A 19,304-nucleotide genomic window follows, 5' to 3' on the forward strand; every position below is an offset into this window, starting at 1 on the left:
AATGAAAGTGGGATCAGTTAAGGTAGAACAACATCTCGCTGAACTTTTTAATATTTTAATGAATGAAGAAACTTGATGTGTTTTTTTGTAATTGATATTTCAAGTAAGTGTCAACCCATTTTCTTAAACCTTTTTATGGATATATGCACTTGTGGAGAGTAACAGTCATGGTTTTTCAGTTAAATGCATTTAAAATGGTTCTCGACATCACACACTGCTCAGTTCGTTTGAGTGGGCGTATGCTGGAGAGTATGCACAGATGTGCTGGGTGTGTTTATACTGTAGGGGCTTATCGTTATATTTGTGAACTTTCTCTACAGGGTTTGAAGAGATATTATATCTGGATATAAATAGTGTATGACTCACTTAGAGGAACCTAGTGTCCGGCCTGCATAACTGGACCCTCAGATCTCTTACACACATACACATACGCGCACACACACACACACACACACACACACACACACACACACACACACACACACACACACACAGCTCACTAGAAGCATGCTTCTGTAAATAATCAATAATCATTTCTTTAAGTTCCACTGTAATCATATCGATTAGTGTCGATTCACACAGGCAATTAAGAAAGAAAAATAGTGTTTGCAGCTGTTAGGAACATGAGACCTAGGACAGCTCTTCCTTCCTCATCTTTCTATTCCTGGATCCGAAAGTACGTCAACATGTTGCTATGGCAACCGCTGCCAGTTGCTAGGAAGTGGTTGCGTGGAGCTTTATGAAATAATCATAAAGCACTCAAAAGGAACATCAACAAAAATCTTTTTTCTAGTTTTGAGCAGAGAAGTTCTAAAAAAAAGATTATAAATACCCTGCATACATTAAAAAAGAAACACAAGCAAGTAAAGGTTGAGGATTGTATTTGATGTTCTCATATAACAAAGTTTTTGTTAAGGCTTTGACTCATGGATACCTGAGTGTTTTCTTTAGTTAGGCATAGGTAAAATATATTATTGTGTGAGCTGGAGATGATGTGGAACAGCCTGTTCAGACATGAACACGTCATTAGGTTAAGGCTTTACCACGTAATGTAATAAACACCTCACACACAATCACACTCAGCAGACATGTAATGCTGATCATTGCTTCACTCACAGATTGAAAATTTTAATTTTATTTGGTTTAAGTGGTATCTGGACAGAGAAGATTGATTTATGTTTAAAAGAAAAACATTAATTAATTTATTTGTTTGTTTGTTTATTTATAGTTTTGGAGTTTTAATAGCCAAGCGTAGCAAGTAAGGTTCCTTTAGACTTTGCATTATGCTTAATAGATTAGAAATGATCTGACTACATTCATCACTCCCTGTTTGTTCTCACATGGCAGGCTGCCTTAATAGGTGGCTTATGGCAGGAGAGGGATTTGTGTTGTTCATGCATGAGAACACTCATCCTTCACATATTGTGTGTGTGTGTACATGTTTTTATATCATGTTGGAGACTAAATATCCCCACTAGTATAACAATATCTGACAATTCTGACCTTTTGGAGACATTTGTCTGGTTCTTAGGAGCAAAACTGCTTTTAATTTTTCTTTCTGTATTACTTTTTCCACTCAGTATACAAAAATGTCAGCCAAAAAGGAAAAATGGTTTCCATTTGGTTACTAAGGTTATGGTTATGGTTATATTTATGTGTAGGCAAAGCATTAATAATTATGTCAATGGAAGTTCCTTACAATGACAGTAAGACATGTGTGTGTGAACAAAAATGGGAGAGAGACAATGCCTAGGTTTACATAACCCCAGCTGTGTAGCTTGTGTAATGCATTCATAATCTTTGGGACAGGACAGATATAGATGACCTACTTCTCAATTTCATGCGTGTTTGGGGTTTAGTGTCAGAACATTTAGCATTTTTCAGCAGTGCCTGGAAGTGTTTCACTTTGTAAGTCTTAACAAGAGAAGAGTAAGGTAGAATGGCAAAGGACTGATTGAAGAAATGATTTTACGATGGGGAAGAGATTTTTAGGTCTTTAGGACACATACACCTGTTCAAACAGCTCAAAATCTTGAGCCATTCAGATTAAAATGCCCAAACACTAGTTTACATTCTTTTAAACACTGCAGTTGCATAATATGGCATGCCGAATGAATGTTACCATTTTTGGATGTAGCATTTTGAAAAGCAGAGAATAGTATGTTCACTCCAGAAGAATGCCAAATGAACAGTCATGCCTAACCTTGAGAAGCAAGCAAATGCCAAATACTTTCAAATGATCTAGACCTTCTGCCAGATGGACTCTGTTTATATTGAATTACCTAAATGGGGAAGTCAATTTGATTATAGGCGTGCATCAGTGTACCTCACATGGTGTAATATTTTACATTCTCTAAGCCAGGTTGTTTTGAACTGACCAGAAAATGTGAGGAAGGTTAATAAAGCAGCAGAACATTATGACTTTAATAAAATACAGGATTATGATAATTGGAATAATGTAATTAAGCAGATAGCCTAGCGAAAAATAAATGCACCTAATTGTATTTCAGTTTGTAAATATACTAACAAATTTGTGTAATCAAATATAATGTCTTCCAATCAAATGTTCTTAAATAAAATATCTTAAAAGATTGCGACATAGTAAAATTTGAATACAGTATACTTAATATTGTAATGTAATATTTTATAAATACATTACTTTGAAATATACTTTTTAGATACTTATTTTCAAATACATTTCTTGTATATTCCGCATTTCTTTCATATTAATTATTGTATTATTTTATATAAATGATACATTTTAAAATGTATTTACTACTAAATATACATTGAAAATGCTTCTACATTTATGTTAATGAACTTACATTACATTTCCAATATGCTCAAAGTGCACTAGTAATGCAACTGTAATACTGCAATCTGAATTTTATATGTATTTTGTTCTATGTACATGGTTGATAAAAATACATAAAGCACATTCTACTTAAGTATAGTTCACTGTTATCATGGTTAAGCTATGCATTGATACATGTAGTTGTTTTTACATAAAAATATTAGTAAGTGTGTTAATCATGTAATCATTTGTGTGGTTGCAAATACAGGATGATTAGTGTACTAGTCCCCCCACCACTAGGTTAGACAGACAGACATGCAGGATGCAGGGCTGTAATACTACTGTAAATGTATTGAGCAGATTAAACATACTTAGCCTGACTCAAATGCGAGTCTGTGTCCCTCCCCATTCGGATGATGTTCCCAGAGTTCTCAGAAACAGCATACAGCAGTCTGTTCTTTCCCCTGAGTGCTTTAATTTGCTGATTTTTATCTCAATCCATCATTCCCTTTCAGCAATGCACATTCTTAAATGTTCACTCACTTCTAATCTAATATTGCCAAAGAGGATACACATGTAAAAGGTTGAGGGTTCCAGCCATACATGTCATGATACTAAAGGAATAAGCTACTTGCTGATTGCAGAATATGTCTGAGTATATATTTTTGTTTGGCATTTACTGTACAGTTCAGTCAGTTATAGCTGTCTGAATTCTTACTGTGGCCTGCACTAGAGGGCTATTTCATGTGTTTTTATGACAGCAGATTAGTGAAGTGGTGTTGTCTTTGCGTCCATTGTCTGGCAAAATTCTGGGCCAGAGGAAATCCAGGACTAACTGGCATATCTCACACTGAGAACAAAACCAGCCATTGACAAATGCCAGAACATGTTGTACCCATCTCTCACTGTCTAGATAAGAGCCAATAGAGTGCCATATGTTGGCATGTGAAAGTGATTGTGGGTTTTAGGAAAAAACAGATCTTAATTGCTAAACAGCTTCATCTGACTGTATGCCATTTTGTATTTGCAGGTCTGTGAGTTTCTGATTTCAGCCATTAATGTATTTTCCATTAACAAAATTTGTCATCATGTATGTTTCGATTGCTGAGCGCACGCACACACACACCCACACCCACACACACACACACACACACATACGCATAATGTGAAGAGAGTGAAGCTGTCCCTGAGCAGGAGCTTAAAGAATTTAATCCAAATGGACTCCTCAGCCTGATTTAACCCGTCAAGATGCTGGTGCTCTCAGCCAAGTCATGCTCTGATTAGCCGGTGGTAGTCATTGTCCCAGAATACTCCCCACTCTGAGAGGCTGACCTTACCTCACATTACCCAGCCTACTTTGCTCTACTCCCTCATCTAACTGTGTCTCTGCATGAGAACATTTTTTTGTAGAATATGGCCACATTCACAACCATTTATACTGTAGTTGAAGTAAATCTGTGAGCTGTGAGGCGCCAGCGTGACCAGCTGCACCACTGTGCACAACCAACATACAAAATGTTCTTCGAAAATAAAATTTAGACATTAGAGCCTGGAATACATTTGGCATAGAGTGAAATGTAAGAGGATAACAAGGTAATTTAGCTCTAAACAAACACTTAGGTTTGACCTTTGAGAGATGGAATGATTTCTCAAAGAGGTAATTGGGAATTCATGTTGTTGAGTTGTATTCATTACGTGAACTGTAGGAGGGGGTGGGGGGGATAATGAGGGCATCACCCTGAGGTCATGTGAGGACTGTTGACAAAGCTATTTGGCTTAATGATTGTTAACTGAGCTCTGCCATCTATTCACATTCGCTATGTGGACACATTTGTTGGACAGGTGCTTTTGAATAATCTTAGTGCACAGGGTCATGCACAGCACAGTAGCCAGAGACCAAGGATAATATTTCATAACTATTGATTGTATGCAAAGTATAGTTTCAGCAATCACCTGTTTTTTTTGTTAGTTGTTGAGCAACGATCATATACATGCAATGTTCCTGTTGGCCCAAACATTATACTGTTTACACTAGCAGCACCTTCCTTGATAATAGAATACATGTTGTGCCGAATAAGCTAAGCAGGTGGTTCCCTGTTTACCTTTCACCCAGTGGCCCAGGGGGGAACCCACTGTATGGGGGCCAAGTAGGACAATGGCTGTTCATCTCATTATTTGTCCTACGTTCCCATATATTGGAGAATCTGGTAGCTTGGAAACACTTTACAACCTGAAAGCATTCACAAGTTGTCCACCTTAGCAAGCTTATGGTGGCAGTTATTAACCCCAATACTATTAACTTTAGTATTAAAATGTTCTTCAATTTTCCCATTTATTCTTAGCCCAGATAGAATCTAATAATACTAAGGTCATGTCTTGACAATATTATGTACTTAAAGGAATATTCCAGTCAGACTTTCTGTTGCTAACAGGGAAGCCACAAATTATTTTAACCAGTGGAAACTACTTTTCCACTCAGGTCAAGCTTTTTTTAAAGGGAGATTAGTTCTGACTTATTAAGACGAGCAAAGGTAATAAAAACAGAAAATAGAGCAAGACGTTTTGCACAACCCAGGAGCAACTTTTTTTTTTTTTTTTTTAAACTTCTAGTAGGATAAGCTGATATATATATATATATATATATATATATATATATATATATATATATATATATATATATATATATATATATATATATATATATATATATATAAAGGAAGTCACAATAAATGCTGAACTTCTCACATGGGCCAGGAATATTGCTGTGCTAAGCTAGTATGTAGAGATTTTTTTTCGCTCATGTTCAATAACAACTTTATCCTACTCAATAATTCTCTCATCAGTTGAGCTCCTATGGGATGAATGAGACTGATCATTGAGAAAAGCACATCCCAATAAATATAATTATTATAATTATGTCATGCCAGCAATATACCTGCTGAAGATTTCAAGCAAAGAAGGATATTACAATTAATTATTATATATATATTTTTTTAGCAAAAACAAATTGAGAATAGTCATTGGACATTAATCTATTTAAGGCTCTCATTTCTTGCATTTTGAAGTAATTGCTAAACGAACGTATCAAACATGTCTGTAGTATATCTAAATCCCTCTCCTCTCAAAATATGCAGTCAGTTTTTGGGATGTTAAAATCATTGTCCTGGGCTTCTAGATGTCCTCATGAGGGTCATCACATCATTACCCCATAATGGGGGGTGGCAGCAAGATGAGTAATTTCTAGGGCCTGATGAGGGAGGACTGCTAATTTTAAACTGTTAGATGTGCGTAAGAGAAAGGGCTGATCAAACATGAAAATGTTCTCTCTCCAGATGTGACATGTATGACTCAGCCACACCGCTCGACAAGATTACATAAGATTGTTCTTTTTTATTGCTTTGTTGACAAAATCACTGCTCTTCTATGAACATAACATGTTCAGAGAAAATAATTTCCTTGAACATAATGAAGAACTGTTTCTCTGCAGAAAAACAACAAAGAATGAATGAAAGAGTGTAGGTTTTCTGAAGAATATGCTTGGAAAATTATAAACTCAGATGTGTGATATGATTTACATGGCTTGGCACACTTAGGCTGGATTATGAATATTTCCTATTTAATTCAAAATAAAGTTTAAAAATATTAAAAACATTTTATTATTAAAAATGTGAATGGGTCTCCGGTTGTCCTTCCTTGGACCACTTTTAGTTGGTACTAACCACTGCATACCTGGATCACCCCACAAGACCTGCTGTTTTGAAAATGCTCTTCCCTAGTCGTCTAGCCATCATAATTTGGCCATCGTCAAAGTCACTTAGATCATTACTCTTGCCCATTTTTTCTGCTTCCAACACATCAACTCGGAGAACTGACTGTTCACTTCCTGCCTAATATATCCCACCCCATGACAGGTGCCACTGTGACTAGATAATGAATGTTATTAATTTCAGTAGTTTTAATGTTATGGCTGATCAGTGTACATACGCTAATAGTAAATAATCTAAGACTACAAATAAACTGATTTTTTAAAGTGTTGCAAAAAAACATTTTTTAAAAAGTGTGTAATCATTGATGTGGTGAAGAATCTCGAGTGTCAGAGGTTTGTAACAATCCAGTATGTGTCCTGACATGGGAGAGTCTTCAAGACAGAAGAGTTTGCACTTTCCAGTTTTTCAGTCACAGGACATGATGTGTTTTCCTGTCTTAACTTCAAGAGAGAGAATACCTCTACCTCTACAAATGGTTAATTATTTCCGCACCTTGATGTGAACCTTAACCAAGCTCTTTCTGCAGAGCTTTCTACTGCTACTGATGGGATTGAACCTTGCCCTAGAAATGACGTTATTATCATATCGACCCCAAAAGGATGTCTTCATCTATGACATATGTCTGAAACTTAATGGTCTTCAGAACAACTACTTATGTAGCTCCCAGGGAGTGAATTATTTAATCTGATTGTACTGCGTCTTGAGAAGTGCATATAATTTTTCACTAAAAGCCAGGAATGCATTGCCTGAGGATTGATGTTCGTAGTGTAAAATGTTAGAAGCTCATGGATTCCACTTTGGGAGTGGTTAGCAGACTGTCACTATTGTGTTTTGCTGAGGAACTTGTATGAGTGCTGTGGTTTCCTTTCTGGGAGTCAACTTTCTTTTTTCACCACAGCTTCCTCCCTTGTTTCTATACCTGGAACAATGGTATAATCTTTTGTTGTAACAATTGGCATTATCATGACTCCACTTTGTTTCAAATGGAAGGACCATCTCACACCTGTAGTAGGTTCAGAGTCTCTAGGACTAGATGCAGCTAATAAAGCAACAGCTCACCCTAATGGAGCACTTGTGCAATTGCACCCTTTTGGCACTCAAAGGATTCATTGGGCTCACCTGGATGGTTTATCTGAAAAAGACTGATTTAAGTTCCTGTGATCTCTTCCACTTTCTTCATTGACACTGTGTCCTCAGAAGGTTCCAGGATCCGTATTTTAGGCTTAGAGCATTCTTGGTGAGTGCCATTTGAATCTTGGAATTATATAATATCTACTTTATAAACTTACCTCATTTAAAGAAAACTGATTCCAGTTTCCTTCCATCTTGCAGTTTAGCTGGGATTGCATTTCCTTGTAGAGAACCACTTGGATATTTAGGTATCTATCTCATAAATGTTGATTTTTGAATAATCATCACCTTTTCATTTTGCCATCATTTTCATCTTCAGATTTAACATATTTCTCATATCAGATTTCACCTTTTGGGGATATCACTATCTCCATCATTATTCAGCCTAGCAGCTACTTGTAGAGTACGATTATTTTTAGGCTGTCTCTTATGTTGTTCTGGGTTCTACTGTGTCACCCCTGAGTTTACTGATCTAATTTTGATTTGCTTGTAACGTGGTGAAGTCTTCCATCTCTTTCAGTGAAGCCTACTTGCATACCCCAATTTTAGCTTAGTAATCTGTTCTTCAGATAAGAACTCGGTTTCAATTAATGTGTGTGGTCTACAATGACATCCATGCCTGATTTGTCCCATCTTATTGTCCTCATGTCCAATTTATTATTATTATTATTATTATTAATTTTTTTTTTTTTTTTTTTTTTTAAATCACTCAAACATTTGGGGTTTATATTGCCCTTGTATGCATCACGGCCGTTATCTTTGACCTCACTAATTCCATTCCCTTTATCTCCATCATAAGAAAGCTATATGCCACCTTAGCAACTGTTGCTAACTTGATATATCCATGCCTCTGCCCAGATAAGGAGAAGCAAGATTCACTTATAAGCCAATGCAAGTCCTTGTGGAAATGCCAGTCTACCTTTATAATATGTAATTTGTCCTGGACTTGTTTTACTTGATGATGATGATGATGATAACAAAATTTACTTTGTTGCATGAATTTCTGCATATTGCAGGTAATGTCAATTCAAGTATACACTCACTGATAACTTTATTAGGAACACTAAATACTGGGTGTCTCCCTTTGCTCTCTAAACAGCCTCAATCCTTCATGGCATGGATTTTCACATGATGTTGGAAACTTTCCTTTGAGATTTTGCTCCATGTTGAAATGATTGCATCACACAATTCATGCAGATTTTTCAGGTGCACTTTCATGCTGTGAATCTCCCGTTCTAGCACGTCGCAAATGTGTTCTATTGTTTCAGAACCAGTGACTGAGAAGACTACTGAAGAACACTGAAATCATTATCATACTCATTTACATCACTGCTGATAACCTGACTGAGCCTAAATGTTGGAAACTTGGTCAAGATGTAGGTTTAACTACATGTATACTAGGACAGATATGATCATAAATCAGTATCTGCCTGGCTTATCAGAGTGTTTACTGCTGTTCATAGTCTTAAAGCTACTAACACTTAACCCTTGTTAAAACCATCCATAACAGCAGCCAAATAAGAATAAATCAGAGTAGAGAGAGAATATTTAAATGCATATAAGAGGAATCAGCAATAACAAACTGCATAAAGTCACAAATTATAGACTTAATTTAAAAATGCTACAGCGATCATCATGAATGGATCAAGTAACATAATGTAGGCTTACATCTATAACTGTAAAGTTAGTTCTACTTTTTTTTTTAATGTTCTTGACCACCAAGACAGTTTCTAATGGAGTGTGGAGTTCCAAGCCAAACTTTACTCTGTCATCTACTTCTGACCTCATGTGTGTAACCTACAACAGGCCACCACTATGTGAAGTTTGTTCTTTCCCATTATTGTCTTGCTGATGAAGTAGAAGTGTATTCAAGACACTAAGAAGCACTCAAATTAGTTATGGAAAAATTTCCACCACTGACTTAGAGCAGATTTGTAGCCTATTTGTTTTGGTGTGCAACAGTGTGGTGCTGCAAACATTACAAGTTATTATATTTTAACTTTAGTAGTTGTTTACAATTACTTAATCTGATGCTACAGGAGTGCACTGGAAAGAAAAGGGCAACATGCATGACTGCAAGGCCCACTATGAAAAGAAAACTCCACTATGGTGCAATCAAAGGAAAAAGAGCAGCCAAAGTAGGGTTTGGCTGCTCAGCCCCACAGAAAGCAGAGAATGAGTGCCCTTACTACATTGAAATGCAGAGGAGCTGGCAATGTGCATGGGCCAAGTGCAAGAGCTGTTAGAAGAAATTAAATGGCATAGTCAAGTACCAAATTCAATTTAGTGCAGCTGCCTCTGACGTTTAGACAGACCATGAAGTACTTAATTGGCTGCATCTCACTCTAAACTTGGTGTCCCTGTCCACGTGCTGACCCCACCTCAATTTCTGACCCCCCCGAAAAGGCAGACCTAACACAAGAAGTTCGGCGGTCCCTCTAGGACAGTAGTGTGATCAAAAGGGTAGACCCCGCCATTCAGAACAAGGTGTTCTACTCAATGTATTTTTTGTTCAGAAAACAAGGACAACAGCTTCCATTCTATTCTAGATGTGAAAGGACCAAAAAAAAAATCCTCCACTGTGCTGCATATTCCTTTGGTACATTTAGAGTGACTTTGCACCATCTAGCAATCTCATACAAGAAGGCCAGTACTGTAGGAACCAGGCAGTGCATGGTATCCAACATTTACAAAATGGTATTGACCTGAAAGCATACCAGGGATTCTTGCATTCAAGAGTGTTTCCTGGACTGCTGAGTCGTTGTCCTCAACCTGCACTTCATTAGAATGGGCCAAACCCACAGGTACAGATAGCCTTGCCGAGGGGGCCTAATCTCTCCTTTCACTTAGGACAATAGATTCTGGGTGACAAGTGGGGCTCTGTGGCCTAATTGCTGACTTTTGTGCAACATGGAGATAATGAGTGGTAGAGAATTAAATATACAGCACATGGTGAGCTCAGTCATTGGCCAGTACATTCTGTTCCACTGGACAGCCTGGATCTGGCAGGGAGGAAAAAGTGAGTCAATTTGTCATCAGCAAGGTCTACCCCTGCCTTGCCTGACTTTTTTAAAAAATTTTTATACCTGGGACACCACTTCTGGGTGCATACATACACCACTCTCCCTGGCATACGTGTTGCCTCAACAGCGTTTCTGCTGTACCACAGTGCTGTCCTGACGAATTGTTCTAAGTGAGCTTTACTGTGGATATACCCAGCTGAGGAGCTTTTGTGAGTCACCAAATCTCATGCTGTTGTGGTACCTGATGTATCTGTCAAAACACTGTCCAAACGAACCACCACATTATAGTCTTGGAACTGGAAAGAAGAATTTGAAGGCTAAATAGCAACCCTCATGTCCAGTTGGTTGATGTGTTCTCACATAGGCCAGTAAGGGTGGCATTCATGGTGACTATTTTGGATAGGGCACTGCTGCCAAGTGGACCCCTTTTGTGAGAATGTTACTGAACCTCCACCATGAGACAGAGGTAGCGGCTCACAGGGCTAATTTGTTGACCGAACTTGGTGAGCTGCAAGGCTTGTCCATTTGGCTGTGTTGGTTTATAGATTTTGAAACCTGCACTCTTCTCTCCAAAGCTTCTTTGGTTCAGGCCCTAAGAATAACCCTGGTACATAGGGCAGCTTTAATATCGTTGATTTATCTGGCAATGCTGAAACTGTACCAACCACACTTGGTGCCATACATAAACCAGATTGGCAGAGAGCTGCCCCATGTCATGTGTTAGGTTTCCCACCCTGACAAAACTGGTGTAACTCAGTCAGCTCAGGTAAGCTTTTTCAGATCAGTCCATACATTTTCTATTGGATTTAGGTCAGGGCTTTGTAATGGCCATGCCACCACTTTCACTATGTTGTTTTAAGCCATTTTCTTACAACTTTGGAGGTATTCTTAGGATCACAGTCTTGTTGGAAGACCCAGATGCGACCAGATTCTAAGTTTAGGGTTGAGGTATTAAGTTGAAACTTCAGTATTTCTAGATAATCCTCCTTCTTTATGATGCTATGAATATATAAGTGGGCCACTGTCTTTAACAGCAAAATACCTACAACATGACTCTGTCACCACCATGCTTCACAGTTGGGATGGTATTCTGATTAAAAACTTCACCTTTTTCTGCCATACATCATGCTGATCATTATGGCCAGACAATTCATCTGACCAGAGAACACTCCTCCAAAAGGTTGATCGACTGCAAACTTGAATCCAGCCTTTATATGCCTTGGTGTACAGGCTTCTTCCTTGCACAACAGCCTTTCAGGCCATTGCAATGTAGGATTCTCTTAATGGTGGCTGTACATATCAGATTGGATATATTTAGCCTGCGTGTACATTTAAGGCATTTGGCAGACACCTTTACCCAGCAACTTACATTTATCTCATTTATACAACTAAGCAGTTGAGAGTTAAGGGCCTTGCTCAAGGGCCCAGCAGTGGCAGTATTGGGATTTGAACTCGTGACTTGCCGATTACTACTCTAAGGTCTTAACCACTGAGCTACCACAGTTAAATTCTTTGGTCCACTATGCGTCTTGCGTTCATTTTACTTATGCTTTCAGTGATTTATCAATAAAAATGACATCTAAAAAAAAAAATCCACTGGTGAGACAATAAAAACGGAGCTTATATTAGTCTTACATGTAGTGCTCAAAATGACGTTGCATGATACAGTACAGACAAAATAAATTGTAACAATCTAGATAATTTAGGATTAAGCACTGTAAATGTGACAATTAACCATATTAAACACTAATTTACTATTTTCAGAGTTTATCATTCAAGCAATATTAATCAAGGCAACTTTGCACATATTCTCTCTCCCATGTCACACTGCATAATATTTGTTTACTAATACACATTGTTTTAGGACTAGGAATAAATGTGCTTTGGCATACTAAAGATCATCTTTCAATACGGAAGTCTGTCCAGCAGGGGGCAACAACGATAACTGTTAAGGCACACATATCTTGGCTACTCAGATATTTCTGTTATGTCACCCAAAACCTTAAACCTACTAATGCAGATGGAAGCAAACTGTGCTCACATACTAAAATTCAGAGTGAAAAATTAAATTGAAACTCTAAGACAGCGAACCTAATAAAAGAGAATGAAAGAGAAAACACGAGCTGTCTGAGTGCTTGCTTACATGACAGTGCAACAGTGGCAAGTCTTTCTTTTTGTTGGGGTGACTGTTTCTGCTCTATTTGGAGCCACACTTGGAGGCATCAGTATTTGTATTTCTGACTCTTGCTCAGTGCTTTGTGCAACCATTTCCCTTTGCAACAAGGATGAAGATTTCTCTCTTTTTTTATCTAATGAGATGTTCTGAAACACTTCATCTTCAGGACCCAATGCCTCCTTCAATTCCACTTTTACAATCCTGTCTGCAGATATACTTTGGTCCCCTTTGTATTCTGTATTATCTCCAAGAATTTCTTCTACAACATGTGCTGGAAGGTGTGGCAGATTCCGTTCATATTCTACTGAATATACTGGAGAATTTATATCCGACACATTACTCAGCTCCTGCAAAGGGGCAGACGTACCTGCATGTGCCCCCTTTTCATAAAGAGTCTGTAATGCACCCCCAGGAGGTCTTTCCACTTGGGTTCTTTCTGACAGAGATTCACAGGATGTGTCTTCAAGATCGGACTTCTTCTCAGCCACAACAAGGCTCAACACCTCAGATGCACCAATCCCTACATCCTCTTCATCCATGATGAAGACTTGCTCCACTTTCAGAATGGTTCCATCACCTTTAGGACCGAAGCCCAAGTCTATCTGAGCTTGTGTTAAGTCAGAGGTCAGCACCAGGCCCAGGCCTTCTTCTGGACTACAATTCACCATCTCCCATTCTTCCTCCTCCACTGCAGCACTGTCTTCTGCCATAATTAACTCTATTTTTCTATCAGCTAAAGAACCATGTGCCTCATCTGCTGTCTTATTATGCTGTAATGAATGGTGCAGTAGATCCACTGCTAATTGATCAACTTCTTGCTCTTCTGTCTTCACCTTTCTTTTTTCCTCTGTATCCTCATGTGCTGCTTTTGAAAGCAGGTTTCTCTTCATTTCAACCTCCAACACCTCAAGCACTGCAATGATAGAGTGAAATCCTTATTGAAAATGCAGTACCACTGTATATTTGGGTGCAGACTGATGTTTTATTCAAACTATTATCCATTCTGTAATGTCATCAAAATGCAGACTATGAAACATTCAAAAAGAAGTTCTGCAGTGAAGAAAGTTGAATTGAAGCCAATTCTTTTTCTTCAAATTAGCTGTAATAACAACTTTTGAATACTCTTGGCAATCTCGCAGATAGTTTTTTTCACATACTGAACATTTATTGACTTTGGGAATCTACTGGCTGGGGGTGTGATGGGGGGCTGTTGTGTAGATCAAAACGTCAGGTCAGGAAAAACTTTCAATCTGGTGTGGCTAAGTTCTGATTAGATGCTAAATAAAATGATTATGAAAGTTTTAATAAAAATGTATTACATAAGATTTATAACTATACTTAATTTTATAAAAATTACAATGTCATATTATACTACCAAATATGGTATAATACTAAATGTTCTCTGAAGGTTAATTAGTTTTCTATCTATTCTCACAAATCTATTTTAATAGTAGTTTCCCAAAATGCACAACAATATACTTTTGAATGAAAACAACCACCACCAGCCACTGTTTAACAATATTTGACAATTCCACTGCAAGCAAATGAACTTTTGAATTTAGTGGTCAGTCAGCAAACAGACTCTCCACTAAACACAAATGCTCTAACCATTTTCATTCTTCTCTATTCAAAATCATCAGTGCCTCCATTAAACATAAAAATTTAACTGGACACCATATGTGCTTTTATTTAACAGTTTTGCATAAACACAGTATACTTGGTGAAGTCAGAATAAGAGTATCGTGTTATTGTAATACTGTCCTTAAAGATTAGTGGCAGCAGACACACACACACCGAAGCCCTTCTGTAGATTGTGGGGAAGTGCTTTATCAGAATCCATGTAAAAGGCTAGACATCTGAACTAACTACACCTTTTCCACATTTTTTCATGACTAGCAATTCACCCATGAGGTCTTAATGTTAAGATGACTTATTATTTGGACCCCATCATTGCAAATAATAAAGTGGTCTTTATGTTACCTTTTCTGTCAGTTTTGAAGGACTAAAGCACATAAATGCTATATTTATTGAAAAAAGCTAATCAACAGACTAACAAAACAAAAGTGCGTGATGTATTTAAAAAAAACACGGGGGGGGGGTACAAATACAGATGAATAGTAGAACAGAAGAGAAAATCTAAAATGGTATGTTACTAACCGTTTCCGTCCTCCTCTCCCAGATATGTCTACAAAGAGAGAAAACACATTGGTGTGTGTGTGTGTGTATGTATATATATATATATATATATATATATATATATATATATATATATATATATATATATATATATATATATATATATATATATATATATATATATATATATATATATATATATATATATATATATATATATATATATATATTTTTATAATTATAATTAATATGCCTGTCCTATCAATTACTTGAGCACTATGTGTGCACGCGCATGCGCACACACACACACACACACACACACAAAATGCTCAGTGAGAAGTGGTTATAATTCCGACAGATGTCTCGGCAGTAATCCATACGTACCAGTGTGTGCTTGAGGGATGCTGATGCAATATGCATCTTCATGAAGTAATATGACAATGATGCTGAACTACATTTTTCTTTGCACTACAACAGTATAGTAATACATTTGGTAGGTTGTAGTTCCCATTATGTGCTGAAGAAGTGCTAGTGAAGTATTAAACACAGATTCATACCATAGACATTTAACATTGAGATGACTGCAATGGTGTGTAACATTCATTTGGTTGCACAGCACTGAAAGTAATTGCTAAGCAGATACTTTAAGATTTTCCACCTACCTGTGCTGGCTTCTCTATTTTGTCTGCAGAATGGATTGAAAGCTCATTCTTCCCAATTTGTGTAGATTCTTCATTTATGTTCTTGGTTTTTTCCACGTCTTTCTTCATTTGTCTCTCTGAGCTTTGTGTTCTGACAACAATGTACAACAATGTCTTTAACCTTATGTTGGTAATTGTGGATGATATTTATTACAGTATATACATACAGCCATCTCATACACTTTTTAATTAATAGTATTTTCTCTCAAAACATGGTAAAATTGACACCCCTTATGGATCTCTAAAAATATTGTGGGGAAAAAATATCCATCTGTCAAACTTCAAAGAAAGCCAAAGTCCTTTCAACACAAAAGAGACAGATGACTGTTAATGGCATTTTTTTATTTATATAATGTAATATAATATAATATAATATAATATAATATATACTCTCCATGATGCCCAAATAGGGTCATTAAAAAAAGTTTCAAATGTCTGAAAAGGCGCACATGAACATTCAGAGAGGAAGATGGTGATGACAGTGAAGACCAGTTTAGTTGATACTTGTGGTTGTCAAATTTTAATATCAACTATTTGTATCAAGCAGTTGCATTGAAGAAGCCCTTCCTGAGAGGTCAACAAAATGTATCACTTGAAACTTTACCAAGTGAAGAACTGTAACAACTAATCCATAAAATCAATTATGAAAATTGTTGTCAACAAATCTCATTATCGAAATACTGGTCTGCACACGGGCTGGGGCATGTTTACTCATTGCGTTACTTCTGAGTACAGACCAAAGTTGTGTCCCAAATGATGTATTATACACTTACACTATATACTCTACCGTCAAGTTTATTAATTTAAAAGAGTATAATCTAGAACAGGTGTGGGCAATCTTATCCGGAAAGGGCCGGTGTGGATGCAGGTTTTCATTCCAACCAAGCAGAAGCCACAACTGAATCTATTGAAAGCCAAGATCAACTGATTAAACAGGTGGAATAAAGTGTGCCTCCTGCTTGGTTGGAATGAAAACCTGCACCCATACCGGTGCTTTCCGGATAAGATTGCCCACCACTGATCTAATATCATCTCAAATGAAACACAAAAGCAACCGGAAGTATAAGCTGCTTCCTAGGGTGCTTCTCATTTCTTATTTGTGCATCCTCATTTCCTTTCCTTGCATCTTAGCTCCACCCCCTTAGGATGTGAGAGAAGGATGCATGGATGAGATGTGAGGAGAGAGGAACCAAAGCAAGTCAATCCTAACTTTCTCAAGCGTCCTGTCAAAGCGACGTCAGTTAATGATGACTGTGCTCAGCTGGATGAACTCACTGTGCTTCAGAGATCTGCCTGTTATGATGTTTGAGCTTGGTTAATAAAAACATTTTAAAAAAAAAACAACAAAATGCACTGATGGTATGTGAAATGTCTGGGTTACTCAACAATGAATTAATAAAATATACATTTCTCATCCCAGCTTTGCATATCCAAAGATGCAAGGATCAATTAATTACAATACTCATTGTAAGCACATTATTATTTAATTATATTTCATACAAAATTGCATCACATCAAAGGACTTTTTGTTTGAGTTTGTGGCAGATGTAAAGGAGGAGGGGAAATTATACGTGCGTCAGGTTTTTCGACAAGAAACACTTGTGATACACCTGTGTATCCTCGCTTCTATGGAAGCTTCCTCACTACTCGTTCCTCTCCTCTTTGTGGTGCAATTTGAGCATCGATATGTCATTCAAGCTGGTTGACGTCGATCGATTTCCGGGTGACGGGCTGGAGGACAGCGGAGCGAGGAAATGAGGACGCATCAATGTGAGTACTCAGAAGCACCTCTAGACGATGGCACATGACATCAAACACATGTAATGCGACACGTGCATGAAATTGCGCATGCAATATGCATAAAGGCACTGAATAACAAATTGTATGGTGCAGTGAAATTAAGATTTTATTATTCATTTTGGTCTCTAATTTAATTATCAGTGCTTTTTTTTCGTCCATTAAAAAAGAATAAATAGTTATAATATATTATAAGTATTATTTATATATAAGTAATCGATTATGAAAATAATTGTTAGTTGCAATCCTAACCAAGTGTCACTCTGGCAGATACATATAAGCAAGTACAGGGTTTACTGCAACACAGATGAGTTGTACGGACAAACAGACGGGCACAAGTCAGGTGATCAGCAAACAGAGCAGTCGGGATAAGGACAGAATCAATAACCAAACGGATTCAAAGTCGGAATAACAAAACACAGTGCAAACAGGCTCAGCAACACCACTAGAATATACTTGCAGCAAGATGATCTAGTGAAAGTATGTGTTATTTATGGCTGTATTTGCAATTCAGTGATGTATAAGCACAGGGAAGGCTTCTCAGATGTCCAATAATTGTGAATGGGGATATTATAATGTTTCAAGTGATGTGCTCTGTAGTTTGCTATCGTGATGAGAATTTTGGAAAGTCTGTGTATCCAGTGATTTCAGCTGAAACCTACATCTCCAGTTGCATACGGAATCCTGTTTTGTGGTCATAAGACCAAAATAAAATATTCATGGTCATGAACACCATTAGTTTGTTTGATAATAAAAGGGGCCTGCATACAAACCCACTGTAAAAAAGTACATTTTACACTGGGTATTATGTGCTTTTCATTTTATGTAGACTCCTTATTATGCAAAATATGTTCATGGATATGTAATGTATATTTTATCCTAAAACTTGGCTGCCTCTGCCAGATGATTAAGACTTGGACATTAATAGAGATTTCGGCAGGATAATAACCCCATACATGCAAATCAACACGAATGTCTTCAGGAACAAAAAATTCCCATTTTTCAGCAGTCATCTTAATCTCCAGATTTTGAACCCCATTAAAAACCTTTGGTCTGAAGAGGGCAGTCAATGTGTACCTTCCTAGGAATATCAGGATGTACTGTACTGAGGAAGGTACAAGTTTAGACATTAGGGGAAGGGTTACATGGTTAAATGCTGTTATTCTCTCTAGGGGAAGCCATACCAAATATTACTTGTGAAATTAATCTTGAGCACAGAACTATGTAGAAAAACTTTTATATGAAAAAGTACTGTGTTAAAATGAACCTATTCAGTGGCTGCATATATTCAAGTATGAATTATTATTGCATTCTGATATTTTTTGCTCATTTTCATAAAGGGTGCCAATAATTCTGGAGTTGACTGTACGCTTCGACTTTCTTATTAATCTCGGTCTTACTCTTCTGCACTCTGCTCTGTTGTCTGAGGAGTGGGAATCACAGACTGCAGTTTCGGATCCGCAGCACTACTGGGGGTCACTTCCATCAGCCACTGCTCTCTCAGAGACTTCCTCTATCAGAAAGACAGAACACATGTCCACTGCACACCATGATGCTAATTTCATTAAATCAGTCTACAAACTCTGTACATAACGCTGTTTATGGGCCACTCTGATGTCTGGGAGTCTCTAGCCTAACACCATCTGGCTGTAATTATGCAAACAGAAATGGCACATTACAAAGCAAAACTGCCTGCTCTCAGACTTGTGGTTTTATCAGTTAACTCCTCAGGAACTTTTGCTCTAGTTCCAGTGTTCCAAAATTAATTTAATCAGTAAT

The 19,304-nt window shown here is 37.3% G+C and overlaps 1 protein-coding gene and 1 long non-coding RNA gene across 9 annotated transcripts in view; one reads left to right on the top strand and one right to left on the bottom strand.

Annotated features, from left to right (window-relative positions):
• Positions 1-19,304, bottom strand: part of LOC108279429 (paralemmin-1) — a 44,253-nt gene that overhangs the window by 2,156 nt on the left and 22,793 nt on the right. For 4 of the 6 annotated variants that reach the window (XM_017493658.3, XM_017493675.3, XM_017493667.2 and 1 more), the window contains exons 4-7: positions 18,926-19,038; positions 15,690-15,819; positions 15,049-15,076; positions 12,319-13,804 (exon numbers count right to left, since the gene is read on the bottom strand). In XM_017493658.3, the coding sequence (XP_017349147.1) occupies positions 12,855-13,804; positions 15,049-15,076; positions 15,690-15,819; positions 18,926-19,038 (1,221 nt within the window). In that variant the 3' untranslated portion in view covers positions 12,319-12,854. Of the gene's footprint in view, positions 1-12,318; positions 13,805-15,048; positions 15,077-15,689; positions 15,820-18,925; positions 19,039-19,304 lie in introns of those variants that run through there. The other 2 variants (XM_017493684.2, XM_047150127.2) reach the window with 2 other exon arrangements.
• LOC108279440 (uncharacterized) lies at positions 7,713-17,196 on the top strand. Of its 3 annotated transcripts, XR_001815505.3 has the most exons (4): positions 7,713-7,798; positions 7,894-7,940; positions 8,961-9,068; positions 16,860-17,196. It is a non-coding gene; the product is annotated as an uncharacterized LOC108279440 (long non-coding RNA). The 3 variants fall into 3 exon arrangements; XR_001815503.3 differs by lacking the exon at positions 8,961-9,068; XR_001815504.3 differs by lacking the exon at positions 16,860-17,196 and having other exon boundaries at positions 8,961-10,619.

This window comes from Ictalurus punctatus, chromosome 2 (genome assembly GCF_001660625.3).
Source record: "Ictalurus punctatus breed USDA103 chromosome 2, Coco_2.0, whole genome shotgun sequence".
In the NCBI taxonomy this organism is placed as follows: Eukaryota; Metazoa; Chordata; class Actinopteri; order Siluriformes; family Ictaluridae; genus Ictalurus; species Ictalurus punctatus.